The 17,849-nt window shown below is 39.5% G+C and overlaps 1 protein-coding gene and 1 pseudogene across 2 annotated transcripts in view; both read right to left on the bottom strand.

Moving 5' to 3' along the window:
* The window catches only part of AQP9 (aquaporin 9), a 48,479-nt gene that overhangs the window by 16,976 nt on the left and 13,654 nt on the right, over positions 1-17,849 (bottom strand). For both annotated transcript variants that reach the window (XM_008016456.3, XM_038010029.2), the window contains exon 2: positions 2,040-2,166. In XM_008016456.3, the coding sequence (XP_008014647.1) occupies positions 2,040-2,166 (127 nt within the window). The remainder of the gene's footprint in view (positions 1-2,039; positions 2,167-17,849) is intronic.
* On the bottom strand, positions 12,668-14,941 carry LOC140710381 (cytochrome b-like; annotated as a pseudogene).

The raw sequence follows: 17,849 nt of genomic DNA, 5'->3' as shown, positions 1-17,849 counted from the left end.
GGGGAAGCAGTTAAGCCTTGGCATATTTGGGGCAGTCCCCTGGTTTTTCTTGTGCCCTTCTTGGAGTTTGCCTTGAAGTAAGCAGTACAGTGCTGGGATCACAGCAAAAACTGGACAAGAGTTTGAATGAAGACACTGTGCATGCTAACAAATCACATATATAGGAATCTGGGAGGTCAAGGCTGCAGTGAGCTATGATCCCACTGCCACAGTTCAGTCTGGGCAACAGAGTGGGACTCTGTCATAACCTGGACCGCCTTTGGATCTGAGTCTGGCTGTAATATGGAAAGGGTGCTAGCCCGTCAATGGCCATTCCAGGTGCACAGCCCAAGGAGCTCCCAGGGAGTCTAAGCAATTGTTCTTCAGTGCTACAAAGGCAGTGTTTGTTACCAGGCCAGCCAGCTTAACTGCAGGGTCCTCTGCCCAACTAACCTGCTTGTAATGCCCTTCTCATAATAGAGCATTGGAAATGCTGTGTAAGAATGGGGATGTGTTGGCTGGGTGTGGTGGCTCATCCCTGTAATCCTAGCACTTTGGGAGGCTGAGGCAAGTGGATCACTTGAGTCCAGGAGTTCAAGACCAGACTGGGCAACATGGCAAGACACGGTCTCTACAAAAAATACAAAAATTAGCTGGCTGTAGTGGCTCGTGCCTGTAGTCCTAGCTACTCGGAAGACTGAGGTGGCCGAAGGTAGAATTGCTTGAGCCTGGGAGGTCAAGGCGGCAGTGAGCTGTAATCCCACCACCACACTCCAGCCTGGGCAACACAGTGAGACTCTGTCTTAAAAAAACAAAAAACAGGCAGGGTGCAGTGGCTTACACTTGTAATCCCAGCACTCTGGGAGGCTGAGGCAGGTGGATCACCTGAGGTCAGGAGTTCGAGACCAGCATGGCCAACATGGTGAAACCCTGTCTCTACTAAAAATACAAAATAATTAGCCAGGTGTGGTGGTGCATGCCTGTAATCCCAGCTACTCGGGAGGCTGAGGCAGGAGAATCGCTTGAATCCGGGAGGTGTAGGTTGCAGTGAACCAAGATTGAGCCACTGTGTTCCAGCCTGAGGGATAAAAGCGTGACTCCTTCTAAAAGAAAACAAAACAAACAAACAAACAAAAAATGAGGATGTGCGCTTCACTGTCACGCAGATCATGTGAACCTGGGCCAAATCTTGGCTCTGCCTCTTTACCAGCTGCAGGGTTTCCAGTTATTTACTGACTCCCTCTCAGTAGGGATTTCCTTGTAGAATGGAGACAGTAATACCCGCCTCAGAGTGCTGTTGTAAAGGAGAGGGAGATAAAGAGAGTCTGGCGTTTAGCACAGTGCTCAGCATGCATAGTTTCTCAGTTCACTTTCTTCTCTTATCACCAAGTCTTGACTCAATGCTCTCAGGACCCACACCAGGCTGCTGAAAGATTCTGAGTGTCTTTGGTAACCAGATCATTTCCACAGTCACTTCTAAGTCCCTAGACTGCATTAAATTATCATCATTTCATTTTGTTTCTGAGAACCATGTGAATGGCTTCTAATCAGTTTACTCCTCAGGGCAGGATTAGACTAAGACCTTGTGGATCAGATCTGCATGCCCGTGAAAGCACCATCCATTTTGCAAGAGACCCAGACTCTTCCTGTTTGCTATAGATAAAGGTCCAGGACTTGCCTCTGTTGGAGTGACCTTCACTGAGCTATTCACAGGGTATCTGGGAGTTGGATTCCAAATGTGGGCTAGAGCAAGTAAAAAATCCCATTGGCTGGTGGAGAATAAGATGCAGCAGCCAGACTTAGGAATGAATCCTTTATGAGCTCTAACCCCCATTTCTGTCTCTTGTTAAATGTTGCCTTTGCATAAGTTACTTACCATTGGTTGATGATTTTAATTTTATCTATAAAAATTTAATTTTACCTATAAAAATGGGATCCAATACACAGTTTTGCAGGATTTTTAAGATATAAATAAATTAAGGAATGTGAAGCACCCAGCACTGTGCTGGCACATTGGAGTGGTTGAATTAATAGCAGCATTCATTATTTCTACTGCTTACCAGAGACACCACCAGTCACATAAATGGCCATTGCAACTGCCATTGAAAATCCAACATTGATAGTGATGATCCCTCCAAAACTTCCTCGACTGAGAATAGCTTGGGCAACAGACCCGCATCCAAGGACCTGGAATGAGAGAGAAACTCAACAAGTAAGTGAGGATGGCTAGTGTCAGAAGTAATGGAAACTCGCAGTAGCAAGTATTTTTAAAATAAACTCGTGCATTGGGTTGCCTTGGGTTTTCTACAAATTAAATTATAATGATTCAGCTATACGCAGAGAGCAAAATGGTGGACCCAAGGCTGCATTTGGCTTACAGATAGATGAGTTTTGTTGTGCCTGCACAATGCTCAGATTTCACCTACATTTATAAATCAGGAAATTTCACACAATGATCTAGTTATCTGATTTTCTTTAAAATTAAATTTTTTATTTTGAGACAATTATAGACCCACATGCGTTGTAAGAAATAATGCAGAAAAGTCCCATGTACCTGTTACCCACTGGTTCCTTTTAATCAACCAGAAGATCTGGTTATTCACAGAGAAATAATCGAGCACTGTAGCAGCTGGGGGATCTCTTTAAACAGAGCTTATGCCTTCCCAACTGGCTCATTTCACTGCCCTTCACTCATTTAGGTCACCTTCCTGGCCTCTGTAGGTATTTGAGTTTGACAGTCCTGTTCTTGTGGCTCCCAGTATAAAAGCAGGACCAGGCACACAAACCACCATACACATATCCAATAAAGGGGAAAGGCCACTTGTACTATGTATTAGGAAAAATGTCTGATATGCAAGAAAACAAAGGAAAATCTTAGGGGGATAGATTTGGCAATCAGGACCCCTTATTCTCATGTATTTTCTCCCTGATGGGGCTATAGTTTCCTAGGGAGCAGAGGCTGCCAAACTCACTGCTTCTTATATTCCCTGTCGCACCAAGCCCAGTGCTGTGCTGATAGTAAGCATTCTGCAAACAGTTGCACAGTGAAGTGTGCTGGTGAGTCTTCCACAGTCTTAAGCTGGTAGAGGATACTTTGGAGAATGAAATCCGTATTCAGAAAGGTTTGCAATAAATATGTGATGTTACATCCAGTTAGTAGACTGCTAGTCTACTGAAAAAAATATAAGTAAAAGAAAATAGAATAAAGGAGATTCGTGTGTACCAAGTGGAAAGATCCCCAAGGTATATTATTAAAATTTAAAAAAGATACAGAGCAGTGCTAAAACATGCTGCCAATTGTATTAAATACATTACATGCATTTATTTTTATATACATGATCTCTCTTCGTGAATACATAGGCAGCAGAAATGGGGTTAGACCCGAAAGGGTTGTGGGGAGCGCATGACTGGCACAGAGGCTGGAAGAGAACTTTTCATTGTATATCCTCTCTTTTTTTAAATCCACGTGTTTTCTACTTTTTTTTTTTTTTTAAATGGGCCCCACATATTCATTGAACAATCAGTTAAAACCATTTAATCACAGTCCATTAAAGAAATACTTGGCAAAGGACAGTTCTTGGGAAAGACAGAACAGTTGCATACAATTTTGGTAGGAAAATGAGACAGCAAATGACCACCAGCTTTCACTGTGCTGTGGTTTAAAAAGCTAGTGTGGTCCTGGAGGCATAAGTGTAGGAATTATTAGATGATTAGATGGAATCCAGTTGGGATTTTATAACTAAAGAAGAGCAATTAACTTGAGGAACATATTATTTAGGTGCAGGAAAATAGAGCATATGAGGAAATATTTCAGAAACAAACGTATTTTAGGAAAAAGAGATTAACAATGTGAAGGCTTTTTATCAGGAAGATAATAACCCACTATTGTGTCTTTTCATAAAGGATTGAAAATGGAAGAGTCTAAAACTAAAATATGAAAGCTTGCACAAAGACAATTTTTTTATTGTGATGAATTAATTCTAAATAGCTCCCTCAGGAGCTATTTAGAGGAGTATAAGTTACAAACAAGAGATATTTGATACATATAGAATGATTTCTCTGACAGCAGAGAAATTACGTAGATGATGTTTTCATGTCCCTTCCAGTCCCCGGTTCTAAGATACATCCACTTGTCTTAGCAAGCAGAGAAAAGGTGGAGAGCTTTGCACCCTACACTGAATGTTAAATACAGTTACAGTAAGAACATGTCCCCTTTCTCTTTTCAAAAAAAAAAAAAAAAAAAAAATCCCCTGGGTCCATTTTGTAGCCAAACAATTTCACCTAGACTTGACATTATTTTTTCCTAGAATCCTTATCTATTATAATAACTGCCAGAATTAAAACCACATTGGTGTCTCTGTTTCATTTTAATTTAAATCCAATTAAATGCTCTGGGCACAACTTCCAGGCGAACTGACATTTTTGTAGTATCTCCTAAAATGAGGAATAAAACAATACTGACAGCTGAGATGACTTGATTTAGACAGCCGGGGCTAAGAAGAGACACAAAAGAAAGGCCAGTCCTGAGCTATTATTGCTTTCTAAATAAGCGTCTCCCCTCTTTTATGATCCTGATGTACATGCACTTGTGCAAGTCTAGAGGGGACATAAAAGCTTTAAATGGTTCAAGTGGGCCCGTGGAGGCTTCTGCCTTGTCAAATTTCACTATGATTAATCCTCTCCTCTTCCACTCTAGATGCTGAAATGGCTTTTCTTAGGAGGATAATCAATGCTGTGTGCTGCAGGAAATAGGAGGAGAGATGGAGCAATGTGGGGACTTCAGTTACCCTCATCAGAAACGCCGCTCAGAGGATTGGAGCCCAGATTTCCAGCACTGCGTCTTAATTTAGAAATGTATTTGCTGTAGCCTGAAAAGCAACAAGGAAGCCAGGTAACTGCCTCCTGGTTTCTTCCTTTGCCTGCCTCCTCTTGCCTATATTCATAGCACCAGGACAGCAGATCATGGACATTCTAATGTGTCATGAGCTGCTTGCTGGAGATCTGGTCACCCACTCTGATTCTCTATGTGTTCAGTGTATTTTTTTCCTCCAAAAATGAGACAACTGTTTTTTATGGTATTGACGATAAAAGTTCCATCCTGATTCCCTGCTCTCACCTTCAAGAACTGCCATACCTTTCCCTTCTTAGACTCAAAAAGAGCACATTATCATATCCACTCTGTCTTGATTTTCCTGGTCTCCCCATCTAGAAAGCATTTCCTTTTTTTTTTTTTTCTTTTTTTTTTTCTTTTCGTGCCGGGGTCTCTCTCTGTCGCCCAGGCTGGAGGGCAGTGACACAATCTCGACTCACTGCAAGCTCTGCCTCCCGGGTTCGTGCCGTTCTCCTGCCTCAGTCTTCTGAGTAGCTGGGACTACAGGCACCCACCACCATGCCCGGATAATTTTTTGTATTTTTAGTAGAGACGGAGTTTCACTGTGTTAGCCAGGAGAGTCTCAATCTCCTGACTTCGTGATCCACTTGCCTTGGCCTCCCAAAGTGCTGGTATTACAGGTGTGAGCCACCACGCCAGGCCTAGAGAGCATTTTTAGGTCCATCGCCCATTCAGATTTTTCTGAACAAACCTAGTGTCTCTCCTCTGAAGTTCAATTGTACTGTTTATACTCTACAGTAAGTACTTAGTTACCTTCCAAGTGCCTAATCTTGGTTTCCTTATCTAGAAAACAGTCTCTTGGGTTCCTTTCCATATTAACATTGTGGATATTCTAATGTATCATGGTCTGTAATATGAGAGTCTCTTTGATTTTATTCTGTCCGCTTGGGTGTTTTGCTTCCTAAGTCTACCACCCCCTCCGCCTCGGCAGGCCTACAGACCTTTAAGATTTCTTCTACCTTCTTGACAGGACCTAGCATTTGCACAATCTAGCTGCGTCTTCAAGAAGAATTAGAAAAGTCACAAAACTATAGAGGAGATGGAGGGCATGACAAATGCATGGACACAGTGAAGATCTAGTGTTCAATGAGTCCTTCACTGTGTCTCCAAAGTTCCTCATTAATCTTCCATTCATGTTCTCTCAATAGCTTCACCAAGCCTTCTCTTCTCTCATCAGCACAACCCACCCAACTGCCTTTCTGCATGTAACACCACCTTCTAGTTGACTCAGCACCTATTAATGGATGTGAAGACCAATGGTAACTCAGAATGTCACATAAACTTTGTATTTCAGTTATCCAGCACTGAAGAATTCACCACCCCCAAACTTAGTGGCTTAAAATGATAACATTTATTTTGCTTATGAATCTGCAATTTGGGAGGGGTTTGGCAGGGCATCTCATCCCTGCTCTACTTGGTATCAAATGGAGTGGCCCAAAAAATGAAACATTGGACTTATTTGAAAGCTTGCATGTTCATGCATCTCAAGGTTGACGTTGACTGTCCGCTGATACCTCAGCTGGGGCTTACAAATGGTTTCTCCTTGGGGCCTGGCTTCTTTATAATATGGTGGTTGAGTTCCAAGACTGAGCATCATATAGACTCCAGAGACTGTGCTGTTAAATCCTGTACCATGCCATCTCTCAGTTATACCATTTTGCTGGTTCTAAACTCGATAGCACACAGAAGGCATGTGATACAGGTATTATCCCTAAAACATCCTAAATCGGGGTTCACCTAACCCATTCTGGATCACCTTTAGGGATAGGAAGCTCATTACCACATTAGGCAGCTTGTTCTGTATACTTTTTATTGTTCCTGTGGTTGGAGCATCCTTCCTTACACGAAGTTGGACACTTCCTTCCTGTAACTTCTGTCCATTAGCCCCTGGCATACTGTTGGGACCAAGGAGAATAAGCTTTTCACATATCAGGCATTGCAATAAGTGGAGGGGCATAATGCTCTCCCTGGGTTTTCTCTTTGTTTGTATACTTGTCCCTTCATCTTTGATCTCTGAGTCTCCTTGGACTCCCAGTGAGTCTCACCTGGGTAAGCTCTATGTTGTCAGTGTCCCTCTTAAAACACAGAGCCCAGAAATGGGCACAGTCCTCCCATATTTGTATATCACATTATGACATGGTAATTAACCTTCTGACTCATGGCTTCTATTGCCATCTGGTGCGACTCTTAGCCATGTAATGTTATTTAACTGTTTACATATTTATGCCTGATTTTCTCAATTTTATAAAAAGATTTTCAAGATAATATGCTGAACTCTTTTTGTCTCTGTAACAGCTTCTAGTATATTGGATGTAAATGAGTAACAGATCCTAGACATTATTTCCAGGGATGACACTTGTTGGCAATGTAAATGAACATGTTATTTCTCATTCTCAACTTGCTCATATATTAAAGGGGAATAATGATATGTGCCAGGTTTGAATCATATGGTTTTTTGATAAAGAATCAAATGAGATAACATGAATAAAGGTAATATTTAAACAACAACGGGCAACAATAAGGGTAGGATATTATTGTTTTTAGTATAAACTCAAAAATTCCAGTTTAGGGTGAATAGGTTAAGAAAATAGACCCATGAACTTAACTGCTAACTCGCTGCCTGGTAATAAAAACAGGGGAGAAAAGACGTCTATAACAGAATACATCTAGTTGAAATATTTGCTGTTTCATTCCTAGTCATGGGATTTAATTTTGGTGAGAGAGGGAAAGCAGGAAGCTGATAAGATCTTCAAGGTGTTTTGACTCTTTGTGATTACTCTCCAAAGATAGGCCATTTCATAATTGGCAGGATTTTAGTACTTTTTGTAGGAAAGCAATGCTAGAAAATAGAAAGATAAATGCTTTTTTTTTACTATCAGGTTCCATACACAGAAGAAGGAAAAGACTTCCATTGGAAAAGGAAGAAAGACACTTAAAAGGCAGAATTCCTACAAAACATCGATTGGTGGGAATTCCTCCAGTCATTCCCGATTACCCAGAGCAAAAATTCTGGAATTATTAATACCTGTTATTCCTTTCCCTTCTCTCCTTTGGCCACTCATAGTCCGTCATTCCCATATCTGGTCATCTGCAGTCTCTAATCAGTGTCCCCACCTCCGATCTCTCCCCATCCAGAGACCATGCCAGATGAAGCACCACACACCACCTCCCCACTGCTCAGGAAATGTCAGCCCAGAGTCCTCAGGCTGGTCCTCAGGGCTCTCCATTGCCTTACCTCATGATTCCCAGCCACCTTCCTTTCCAGTATTCTTTAGCACAGATCTGCATCAGCCAGGTTGACATCCGAGTCACTTGGAGCCCTTTGAGCTGATGACACTTGTTTTCATCTCTGCACATCTGCTATACTGTGCCTTTCAGAAGAAACCCCCTTTCCTTGCACCTTCTCCAGCTAAACCCAATCTATTCTTAAAGATGAGCTGAAATCTTGCCTTCTCTATAGGACTTTCTCTGACAACAGAAGCCCTCATTGACTTCCTGTGCCTACTCTACCATGTCTGCACTTTGCCATTTTATTATATACCTGCCACCTTGTCTTGGGGCACCAATTCCGCCAAAACTATAATGTCCACCAGGGAAGTACATTTGTTTTTCAGGTTAATTTGAGAAAAAGCATACAAATTTATTTAACATGTATACATGGGAAGAACCACAGAGTGATTACCCTAATTCTTTATATTCCATGCTTAAATAATATTTGATGAAAGATATTAAAATATCTAAACTTAAGCAAGGGCAAAAAATAATAATAATAATTTCCCTGCTTTCAAGAAAAAGCAGGAAAAGATAAAAAATTTAGTTTGGTCTATCCATCTGATAAGGGATTAATAACCAGAATATATAAGGAGCTCAAACAACTCAATAGCAAACAAACAAACAAACAAAATCCAGATAATCTGATTTTAAAAATGGGCAAGAGATCTGAGTAGTCATTTCTCAGAAGACATACAGTGACCAACAGGTATAAGAAAAAAACGCTCAAACAATCATTAATCATCAGAGAAATGTGAATCAAAACCACAATGAGATAGCAACTCACCCCAGTTAAAACAGCTTTTATCAAAAAGACAGGGAATAATGGATATGGAGAAAGAGGAACCTTTATACACTGTTGGTGGGAATGTAAACTAGCATAGACACTACGGAAAATAGCGAGGAGGTTCCTCAGAAAACTAAAAATAGGACTGCCATATGATTCAGCAGTTTCACTACTGGGCATGTGTCCAAAAGAAATAAAATCAGTATGTTGAAGAGCTGTCTGCACTCTCATGTTTACTGCAGCACTATTCACAATAGCCAAAATATGGAATCAACCTAAGTGCCCACCAACCAGATGAATGGATAAAGAAAATGTGGCATATATATGCAACAAAACATTATTCAACCATAAAGAAGAAGGAAATCCTGTCTTTTGTAGCAATGTGAATGGAAATGGAGTCATTATGTTAAGTGAAATAAGCCAGGCATAGAAAGACAGACATCGCATGTTCTCACTTTTATGTGAGAGCTAGAAAAGTGGGTCTCATGAAGACAGAGAGTAGATGGGGTGGTTACTAGAGGTCAAGAAACGGCAGAGGAATGAAGAAAGGTTGATTAATAGGTAAAAATATACAGTTTGATAGAAGAAATAAGACCTAGTGCTTGACAGATCAGTAACATGACTGTAGTTAACAATAATCTATTGTATATTTCAAAGTTGCCAGAAGAAAATAATTTGAATATTTCTAGCAGAATGAAAAGATGAATATTTAAGGCAACGGATCACCCAATCACACTGATTTGATTTTTATACATTATATGAATTAAAATGTCCCATGTACCCCCAAAATATGCACATCTGTTATGTATGAATAAAAAAAGAAAAGCAGGATACAAAACCACGCTGAATAATCCTCCTTTAAACAATGTGGAAATGATAAACAGGAATCTTAAAAAACCTAACTTAATTTGGGGGTATGATATGAAATGTGAAAAGTAGGAGGTGTAATTTCTAAGAAATATCAAGTGGGACTGCTGGGCAGTTCCCAACTGAGCCATGACCCCTATGACAAGCTGTTTATTGGACACAATGTAAAAGCTGACGTGGTGAAGTGGTTATCACAAGCTGAAATGCTGGGAACAGAGAGGGAATAATCAACCCACAGGTTTTATTGCACGTAACCCTTCTCAAATCTCTTGTATATTTATTACATCCTTTAAAGTGTAAAACAAGATCGTCCTAGCAGAATACATGGTGCATAACAGACACTCAATAAATATTTGTTCGGTGAGTATGTAAGAACTGAGTCCTTTCAGAAAAGCAGTAGTTAATGAAGTTTAGGAATTCCTTAGTGAAGTGTTTGTGAATGCATGCAACCTGGGGCCAGGGACCACCATGGAACCTTAGAATTACCACAAGAGATCTTTGATTCCTTGTGTGCTTCAAACATCGTCCAAAAATTGAAAAAATAACATGTCTTCTATCTACCTTTTGTGATCTTGTATTTTCAGAATTAATGAATACCAAAAGAATGTTGTAGTGTACAGAGTTCTTGAAAATTTGTGAAGTTAAAAAGATCTCCTTGGGAAAGATTGTCATGGGCTTTGAAATAAATAGTGTATAAAAAGTTTACCATCTTGACTCATCTGTTTAGGGTAGTGTGTATAAAGGAATACTAGCTACCCTCTATTTAGTTCATTCTTTGTGCCAGGTTGCATGCTAAGTGCTTTACTTGTATTCCTTTATCACTATCCCATTATTAACTTAACAGTTATAACATTCTGGGAGGTAAGGAGTATTATCTTCATCTCATGGATGAGCAAATTGAGGCTGAGAAAGATCAAAGCCACTTGCCTAATTTTACATCATTGTAAGGAGACAGAACCAGGATTTGATCACAGGTCTGTCTTAGTCAGAGGCCTGAACTTTTAGCCGTCACACACTGGATGGAACAAGTGGTCATCAGATGCAACTGATGTCCCCAAGAATCCATGGATATCTTCAGGGAGGATACTGGGTTTTCCACAGGATGTGGAATAGGGGCGTCAGTTTTTCTATCTGCATGTTGAAAGCAATGGGCTGTCTGGGAAGGTGAGGACTTGAAGACCCCAGGTAGCAGCCATCTGTTCCCAATCTATCTAGTATAAATGGCCTCACTGTAAACCAGATGTGTTAGTCCAAAGAGAAAGGACTGAGGCTGAAGTTATTTGTCTCCTTATAGTTTCTGGTCTTTGCCAGGACAAGTGCTTTTCCGGTAACAGTATGTATGGTCACCCTAGTTCAGAAAATATACAACACTCGCGCTTTGTCATCAAAGCATCTCAGGGACCTAGAAAAGAAAATCTTTCAGCTCCAGTTTCCCTTCTTTCTCAGAGATGACTGAGATATTTTGGTGATTACCTCCAGCTTTTTCAATTTATGCAAAATCGATTTTCTTGATTTCTGTTCACTTGATTTCTAGCTCCGCTTGCACAGACAACTTCCGTTAGATGATCAAGCGCCCACCAGTAGAAAAGTAGAGTGAAAGCTACAGTTAAACCCTTTCCTCTCTTGTTCTCTCTCACACTCTCCTCTCTTCATAGTGTCTTCCAATTTTGTGGTTATCAACACACACTCCCCCCTAATGCTGACCAAATATGCGTAATACTGAAAGTGAGTATGGACCTAGAAGGGGCCTTTTCCACACGGATGAGCCACACCCAACAGCCACATGGGTTTCTGTGGCACTGGTCAGCATTTGGGGCACTTACAAGGGAGTTGAACAATTCCCCTTGCTCCCACCTGCCCCCTTTATTACATTTTATTTAGCTAAAGTCAGACAGGTAACCCAGGTGGACATTCTAAAATGCCCCAATACCTCCAAGTCTCACCCAGCTGGAATGTGTTCATTATTGTTCTTTCAAAGACTTTTCTGGGAAGCAGATCCAGTGGTGCCAGTTCAGGGCACATTTGCTCCGTGCTATGTGGACAGCAGCAACGTGACCCAGGAACATGAGTTCTGTGTGACTGCTTTACCTCGTACCCTGCTGCAGGTTTTCTTGGATATAGGAAAGGAACACATTTAAATTATTAAACAAAAATACTCTCCAGTAATTTGTCATTACATGATGCAAATATTTATAAAAACAGAAGCATTAAAAGAGCTGATTTGTGGCAACACATATTTTAAATCAACTGATTTGTGTGTATATATGCACACGTGTGTGTGTTTGTACGCATGTATATATGTGATATGTATATTCTCATTTAGTCCCCTTTAGGGGGAGGAAAGCACTCCTTTTTCCATCTAAAGAAACCTTTGGACAAAGAAATTAAGGAATTTTCCTGAGGACAGATGTAGGGTAAGTGCACCTGATAGCAATAACTTAAGCCTACCCTTAGACTGACCCTGTATGGCAGATGCACCTGAATGTTCTGAGCTAGGGAATCTGGAAGTGGCCAATGCAGAGATGCGTTCCCTATCTATGATAAACATCTGAACCCTGGCCAGTTTTATGCAACATGAGCCGTACAAGGGATTGAGGCCCTGAGTTTTGAGTTAAATGAAGGTTGACAGGTGAAAGTCATTAAGAGGAGGGTATTAAGCGAAAATACTATATAAACTGCATGCTGTTTATAGGGGATTGCAGTTTTCCTGCCCAGTCTGTGGTCCCTGGGCCGTGAGGTTATGTCCATGTTGATGAAGAGTTTCTTGACTGAAATGCACTATATTCGATGAACGATTTAAGGTACTATGTAATATTAAGGATTTTTAGTACAGGTTGATATTCGTGTTGACTAGTTTGAGTTATACGGTTGATATGGTGAATGTGTGATAGTTGATTCGGGGATTGTTAATAAGTGGTTATATGTATGTGGATTATATTCTTGATGTACTTTAATGTATTAATATACTATATATGGTTAAACAATTATAGTACAATATATTATTCATCAGATTAACAGTAATGCACGAAGTACATAAAAGCACTTACGTATTAGTTCGTTAATACTGACATAGTGGTTAAAGTGTGTGCCGAAAAAAGTACAGGGAATAGTTTAATTAGAATTTCAGCTTGGGTGTTGACGGTGAAGCAGAAATGCTTCTTCCCTGAGTTGTCCTGGAGAGGAATTCTCCATTTCTGGTTTACAAGACCAGAGTATTGAGTTATACTACAAGGGCAGTTTCATTGAAGTAATTTGTTTTCAATTAGGGCCGTAATTGGTATAAGGTAAGGATAGTCGAGACGTGCATAATGGATGCTGCTTGTCCGATGGTAATAAAAGGGTAGTTGACTGGCTGCCCTCTGATTCATGTGAGTCTGAGACTAGTGGACAGAATACTATGCTTTGCTGTTTAGACATGTGAGGTATAGGAATAACTGCTAGAATAAGAATGGAAAGTATAAGGGCCAGTACACCTCCTAGTTTATTAGGGATGGATCATAAGATTGCATATGCAAATAAAAAGTATCACTCTGGTTTAATGTGGGGTGAGGTATTGTGGGAGTTGGCTAAAGTGCAATTATCTGGGTCGCTCAGGAGATCAGGTGAAAATAGCACTAGAATTATTAGAATTCTTAGGAAGAGGAGGAGGAGAATTAGGCCTAGAATATCTTTGATTGTGTAGTAAGGGTGGAAAGTGATTTTGTCAGGGTCTGATGAGATCCCTGAAGGGTTATTAGATCCTGTTTCATGTAAGAACAAAAGGTGAACAGCCACTAAAGTTGCAATGATGAAAGGTAAGATAAAATGGAAGGCAAAAAATTGTGTAAGGGTGGCTTTGTCTACTGAAAATCCACCTCAGATTCATTGTATAAGGTAAGTTCCAATATATGGAATGGCTGATAGTAGGTTTGTAATTACTCAGAATAGGTTTGTAAAAACTCAGAATATTTGGCCTCATGGGAGTATGTAACCTATAAATGCTATTGCTATTGTCGTGAATAGCAGGATAATACCAATATTTCAGGTTTCTAGGAATATAAATAACGCATAGTATAAGCCTTGGCCAACATGTAGGAAGAGGCAGATGAAAAATATTGAAGCGCCGTTAGCATGAAGATAGCGAATTATTCAGCCTTAGTTTACATCTTGGCTGATATTGGCGATTGAAGAGAAGGCAGTTAAGGGATCTGATGTGCAGTGTATGGCCAGAAATAATCCTGTGGTGATTTGCAGAATTAAGCAGGCACCAATAAGTGAGCCAAAGTTTCCTCATGTAGAAATGTTGGATGGTGTGGGAAGATCAATGAATGAATGATTAATAATTTTTATTAGCAGGTGTGTTTTGCGTATTTTGGTCATTAGTGTTCTTACAGTGGAAATACAATGATGGTTTTTCATACCATTAGTCATGGTTGTAGTCCATGTAGGAATAATGGCTTATGCTTTATTTTTATTAAGTGTTCTTTTGGTTATAGGGTTTGCAGGTATTTCTTTGAAACTGTCTCCTGTTTATGAGGGTCTATGGTTAATTATTAGTAGTGCTGTGGGTTATGGTATTGTGTTGAATTTTGGTGAGACTTTTGTGGGGTTAATCGTCTTCTTAATTTATTTGGGTGGTATAATGGTTGTTTTTGGTTATGCTGTGGCAGTGGTTGTTGAGGAATATCCTGAAATATGAAGGTCAGGTATTGACATTTGAGGGGCTTTATTATTAGGATTATTAATAGAGTTGGTGTTGATTTGGTGAATGACTGAGCATGATGGGATGGTCATTACAATTAATTTGATAGCGTAGGGAGTTGCATAACTTTTGAGGGTGAAGGTGGTTTGTGTGAGGATTCTGTGGGTGCGGCTGCTTTATAAAGTTATGGGTATTGGTGGTAGTTGCTGGTTGAACGTTATTTGTTAGTATTTATGTTGTACTTGAAGTTACTCGGGGTGGTGATTAGATAATTAAGATTAGAGTTAGAAGCGGTAAAATAAAAAAAGGAGAGGAAATAGAGTTTCATTAGGCCTTTTGGGGCAGATACAGTAATGGAGGCTGATATCTGAGGTTGTGAAATGGTTTTTGGTATGGACTTTCCTAATCAAATATTTTGGCTTGTAAATAGGCTTAAGTGGGTGGGGGCGCTGTACGGTGGATTGTGGCTGGGTAAAAACCTAGTATATTGGAGAAGTTAAATGTCTGTAATGGATACTTTAGCTTAAGGTTATTCATTATAAAATTTAGTTCTATTGCTAGTAAGAGGCCTAAGATGGTCACACCTAGGGCTGTGAGTTTTAGGTGAAGTGGCATAGTTGTTTAGGGGGATGAAGTGGGAACAATATCATCGGTAATGAGGAATCCAGTGAAGACACTGCCAATTATTAGGCACTTAATTGGGTTAATTAGGAAAGGGTTACTTTTATTAATAATAATCAGAGTTGTGAAGCTAGGTTGTCCTATCAGAGGGAAGAAAATAATTTGGGTACTATAGACCGCTGTTAGGGAGGTTGCACTAACAGTAATAGAAAGGGCTCAGGCATTGGTATATGACGTGTTTGCCATTTCAATAATGAGGTCTTCAGAATAAAAACCCATGAGGAAAGGCATACCTGTATGTGCAAGGCTACCAATGATAAGGGAGGAGGAAGTGAGGAGTAGAGTTTTGAATAGTCCTCCTATTTTTCAGATGTCTTGTTCATCACTGAGATTATGGATGATGGATCCTGAACATATGTAGCTTTTAAAAAGACGTGGGTGCGCATATAAAGAAATGCTAGGTGTGATTGATTAATACCAATTGTGACCATTATAAGGCTTAGTTGACTTGAGGTGAAGAATGCTATAATTTTTTTTTTTTTGATGTCATTTTGTGTTAGAGCACAAATTGCTGTAAATAAGGTGGTCATGTCTCTACACATAATGTAAAGGTTTTGATTCATAGATTATTTTCTATTAAAGGGTAGAAGCAGATAAGTAGAAAAACTGCTACAACTGTGGGGCTAGAGTGAAATAGGGCTAAAACTGGGGTTGGGCCTTCTATAGCATAAGGAAGTCAGAGTTGAAGGCCAAATTGAGCTGTCTTGGCTGCTGCTGCTAGGAGAACACTAATTAGTGGAAAGGAATTGTGGGTAAGATTTAGAAGAAATATTTGATGAAGCTCTCATGTGTTGGAAAATAAGAGGAATCATGCTATAGCTAAAATGAAGCCAGTATCGCCAATCGTTTATACAGGACTGTTTGGAGGGCTGCTGTACTGGCATCTGCTCGGCCGTATCATCAGCCAGTTAGTGAAAAAGACATAATTCCCACACCTTCTCATCCAATAAAAAGTTGGAAGAGGTTCTTGGCGGTAACTAGAATTAATATTGTGGTGAGGAAAATGAGTAAATATTTGAAAAATTGATTAATATTAGGGTCTGAGTTTATATATCATATTGAGAACTCTATGATAGATCAGGTAACAAATAGTGCTACTGGGATAAATATTGTGGAAAAGTAGTTTGAAGCTTAGTGAAAGTTGAAGAGTTTGAATTGTTATTCAATGTCAATTTGAGATAATTATTTCTTGATCTATGAATATGTATATTGTTGCAGGGATGAGGCTGCTAATAAAGACACATGCGATAGATATTTTTACATAGTATAGGTATCAATCTTTCTTGCAGGGGTTGGCTAAGGTAGTAATAACTGGTAAGATTAAGGGAATTAGTGTTTTTATAATAGTGGTATAATACATGTTTATTACTTTTACTTGGAGTTGCACCAATATTTTTGGTTCCTAAGACCAATGAATAGCTCTTATCCTTTAAAAGTTGAGAAAGCCATGTTATTAGGGATGGGAGCATGAGTTAGCAGTTCTTGCGTACTTTCTCGGTAGATAAGAAGTGGCAGGCTTCTATTATTAGATCCATAATCTAATGTTTTGGTTAAACTATATTTACAGTATGCAAACCCCATAATAATCTTAGGGTTTAAGGATAATAGAAAGACAGTTGCAAGGTATATAAGTATTAATGTATTTTCTTGCGTGAACGAGGGTTTAATACTGTTAATGTAATATACAAGTGTCCCTTGTTGTGTTGTGATTAGTATATGTAGGGAGTAAAGATCTGTAATTAGTATATTAAGTCCTATAAGCATAATGTTTGATCAAAAGAATAAAGCCATAGTGATGAAGAGTTCTCCTATTAAGTTAATAGTAGGGGGAAAGGCAAGGTTAGTAAGACTTGTTAAAAGTCATCAAGAGGCTATTAGTGGAAGCAGTGTTTGAAGGCCTCAGATAAGTAATATAATTCGGCTATGGACTCGCTCATAGATCAAATTTGCTAGGCAGAATAGTAAAGATGAAGTGACTCCATGGGCAATTATAAGGGTGACTGCACCTATAAAGCTTCAAGGGGTCGAATGAGAATAGCCATAATAACAAGTGCTATATGGCTTACGGAGGAATAGGCGATAAGTGATTTTAAGTCTGTTTGTTGTAGACAAATAGAGCTTGTTATAACTATTTCCCATAAGGATAGTATGAGGAAGGGGTAGGCTATATATTCTGTTACGGGGTTGAGGATAAGGGTAAGCCATATAATACCGTAGCCACCTAGCTTTAGGAGTACCTCTGCAAGTACTATTGAGCTAGCAATAGGGGCTTCCACATGGGCTTTGAGGAGTTATAGGTAAAGTCCATATAGAGGTATTTTTACTATAAAAGTCATAATACATGCTAGTCCTATAAGATTATTAGATCAGGAAGTTAATAGTTCTTGGGTGGTAAATATTATTATTATTATTATGTTTAGTGAACCCAAGGTATTTTGAGTATGGGCAAGTGTGGTAAGTAGGGGAAGAGAACTATTATAGAGTTTTTTCCAGGGGGGTCACTCATTGGAAAGGTGATGTTGGCTTGCTAGAATTATAAGAGGTAGTAGTCAGGTTGTTAAGATTAGAAGGGGCAATGTTAGTGGGTCAGAGGAGAAAGTTAGTGAGAAGTTAGATGAATTATCATTTAATTGGGTAAGATATAGTAGAGTAATGAGGCTGATGAATAGGCTGTGGATGGTTATGTTTATTTA

Source organism: Chlorocebus sabaeus, chromosome 26 (assembly GCF_047675955.1).
Source record: "Chlorocebus sabaeus isolate Y175 chromosome 26, mChlSab1.0.hap1, whole genome shotgun sequence".
Lineage (NCBI taxonomy): Eukaryota > Metazoa > Chordata > Mammalia > Primates > Cercopithecidae > Chlorocebus > Chlorocebus sabaeus.
Note: the sequence above shows the minus strand (reverse complement) of the source record. Positions and strands in the feature narration are given on the sequence as shown.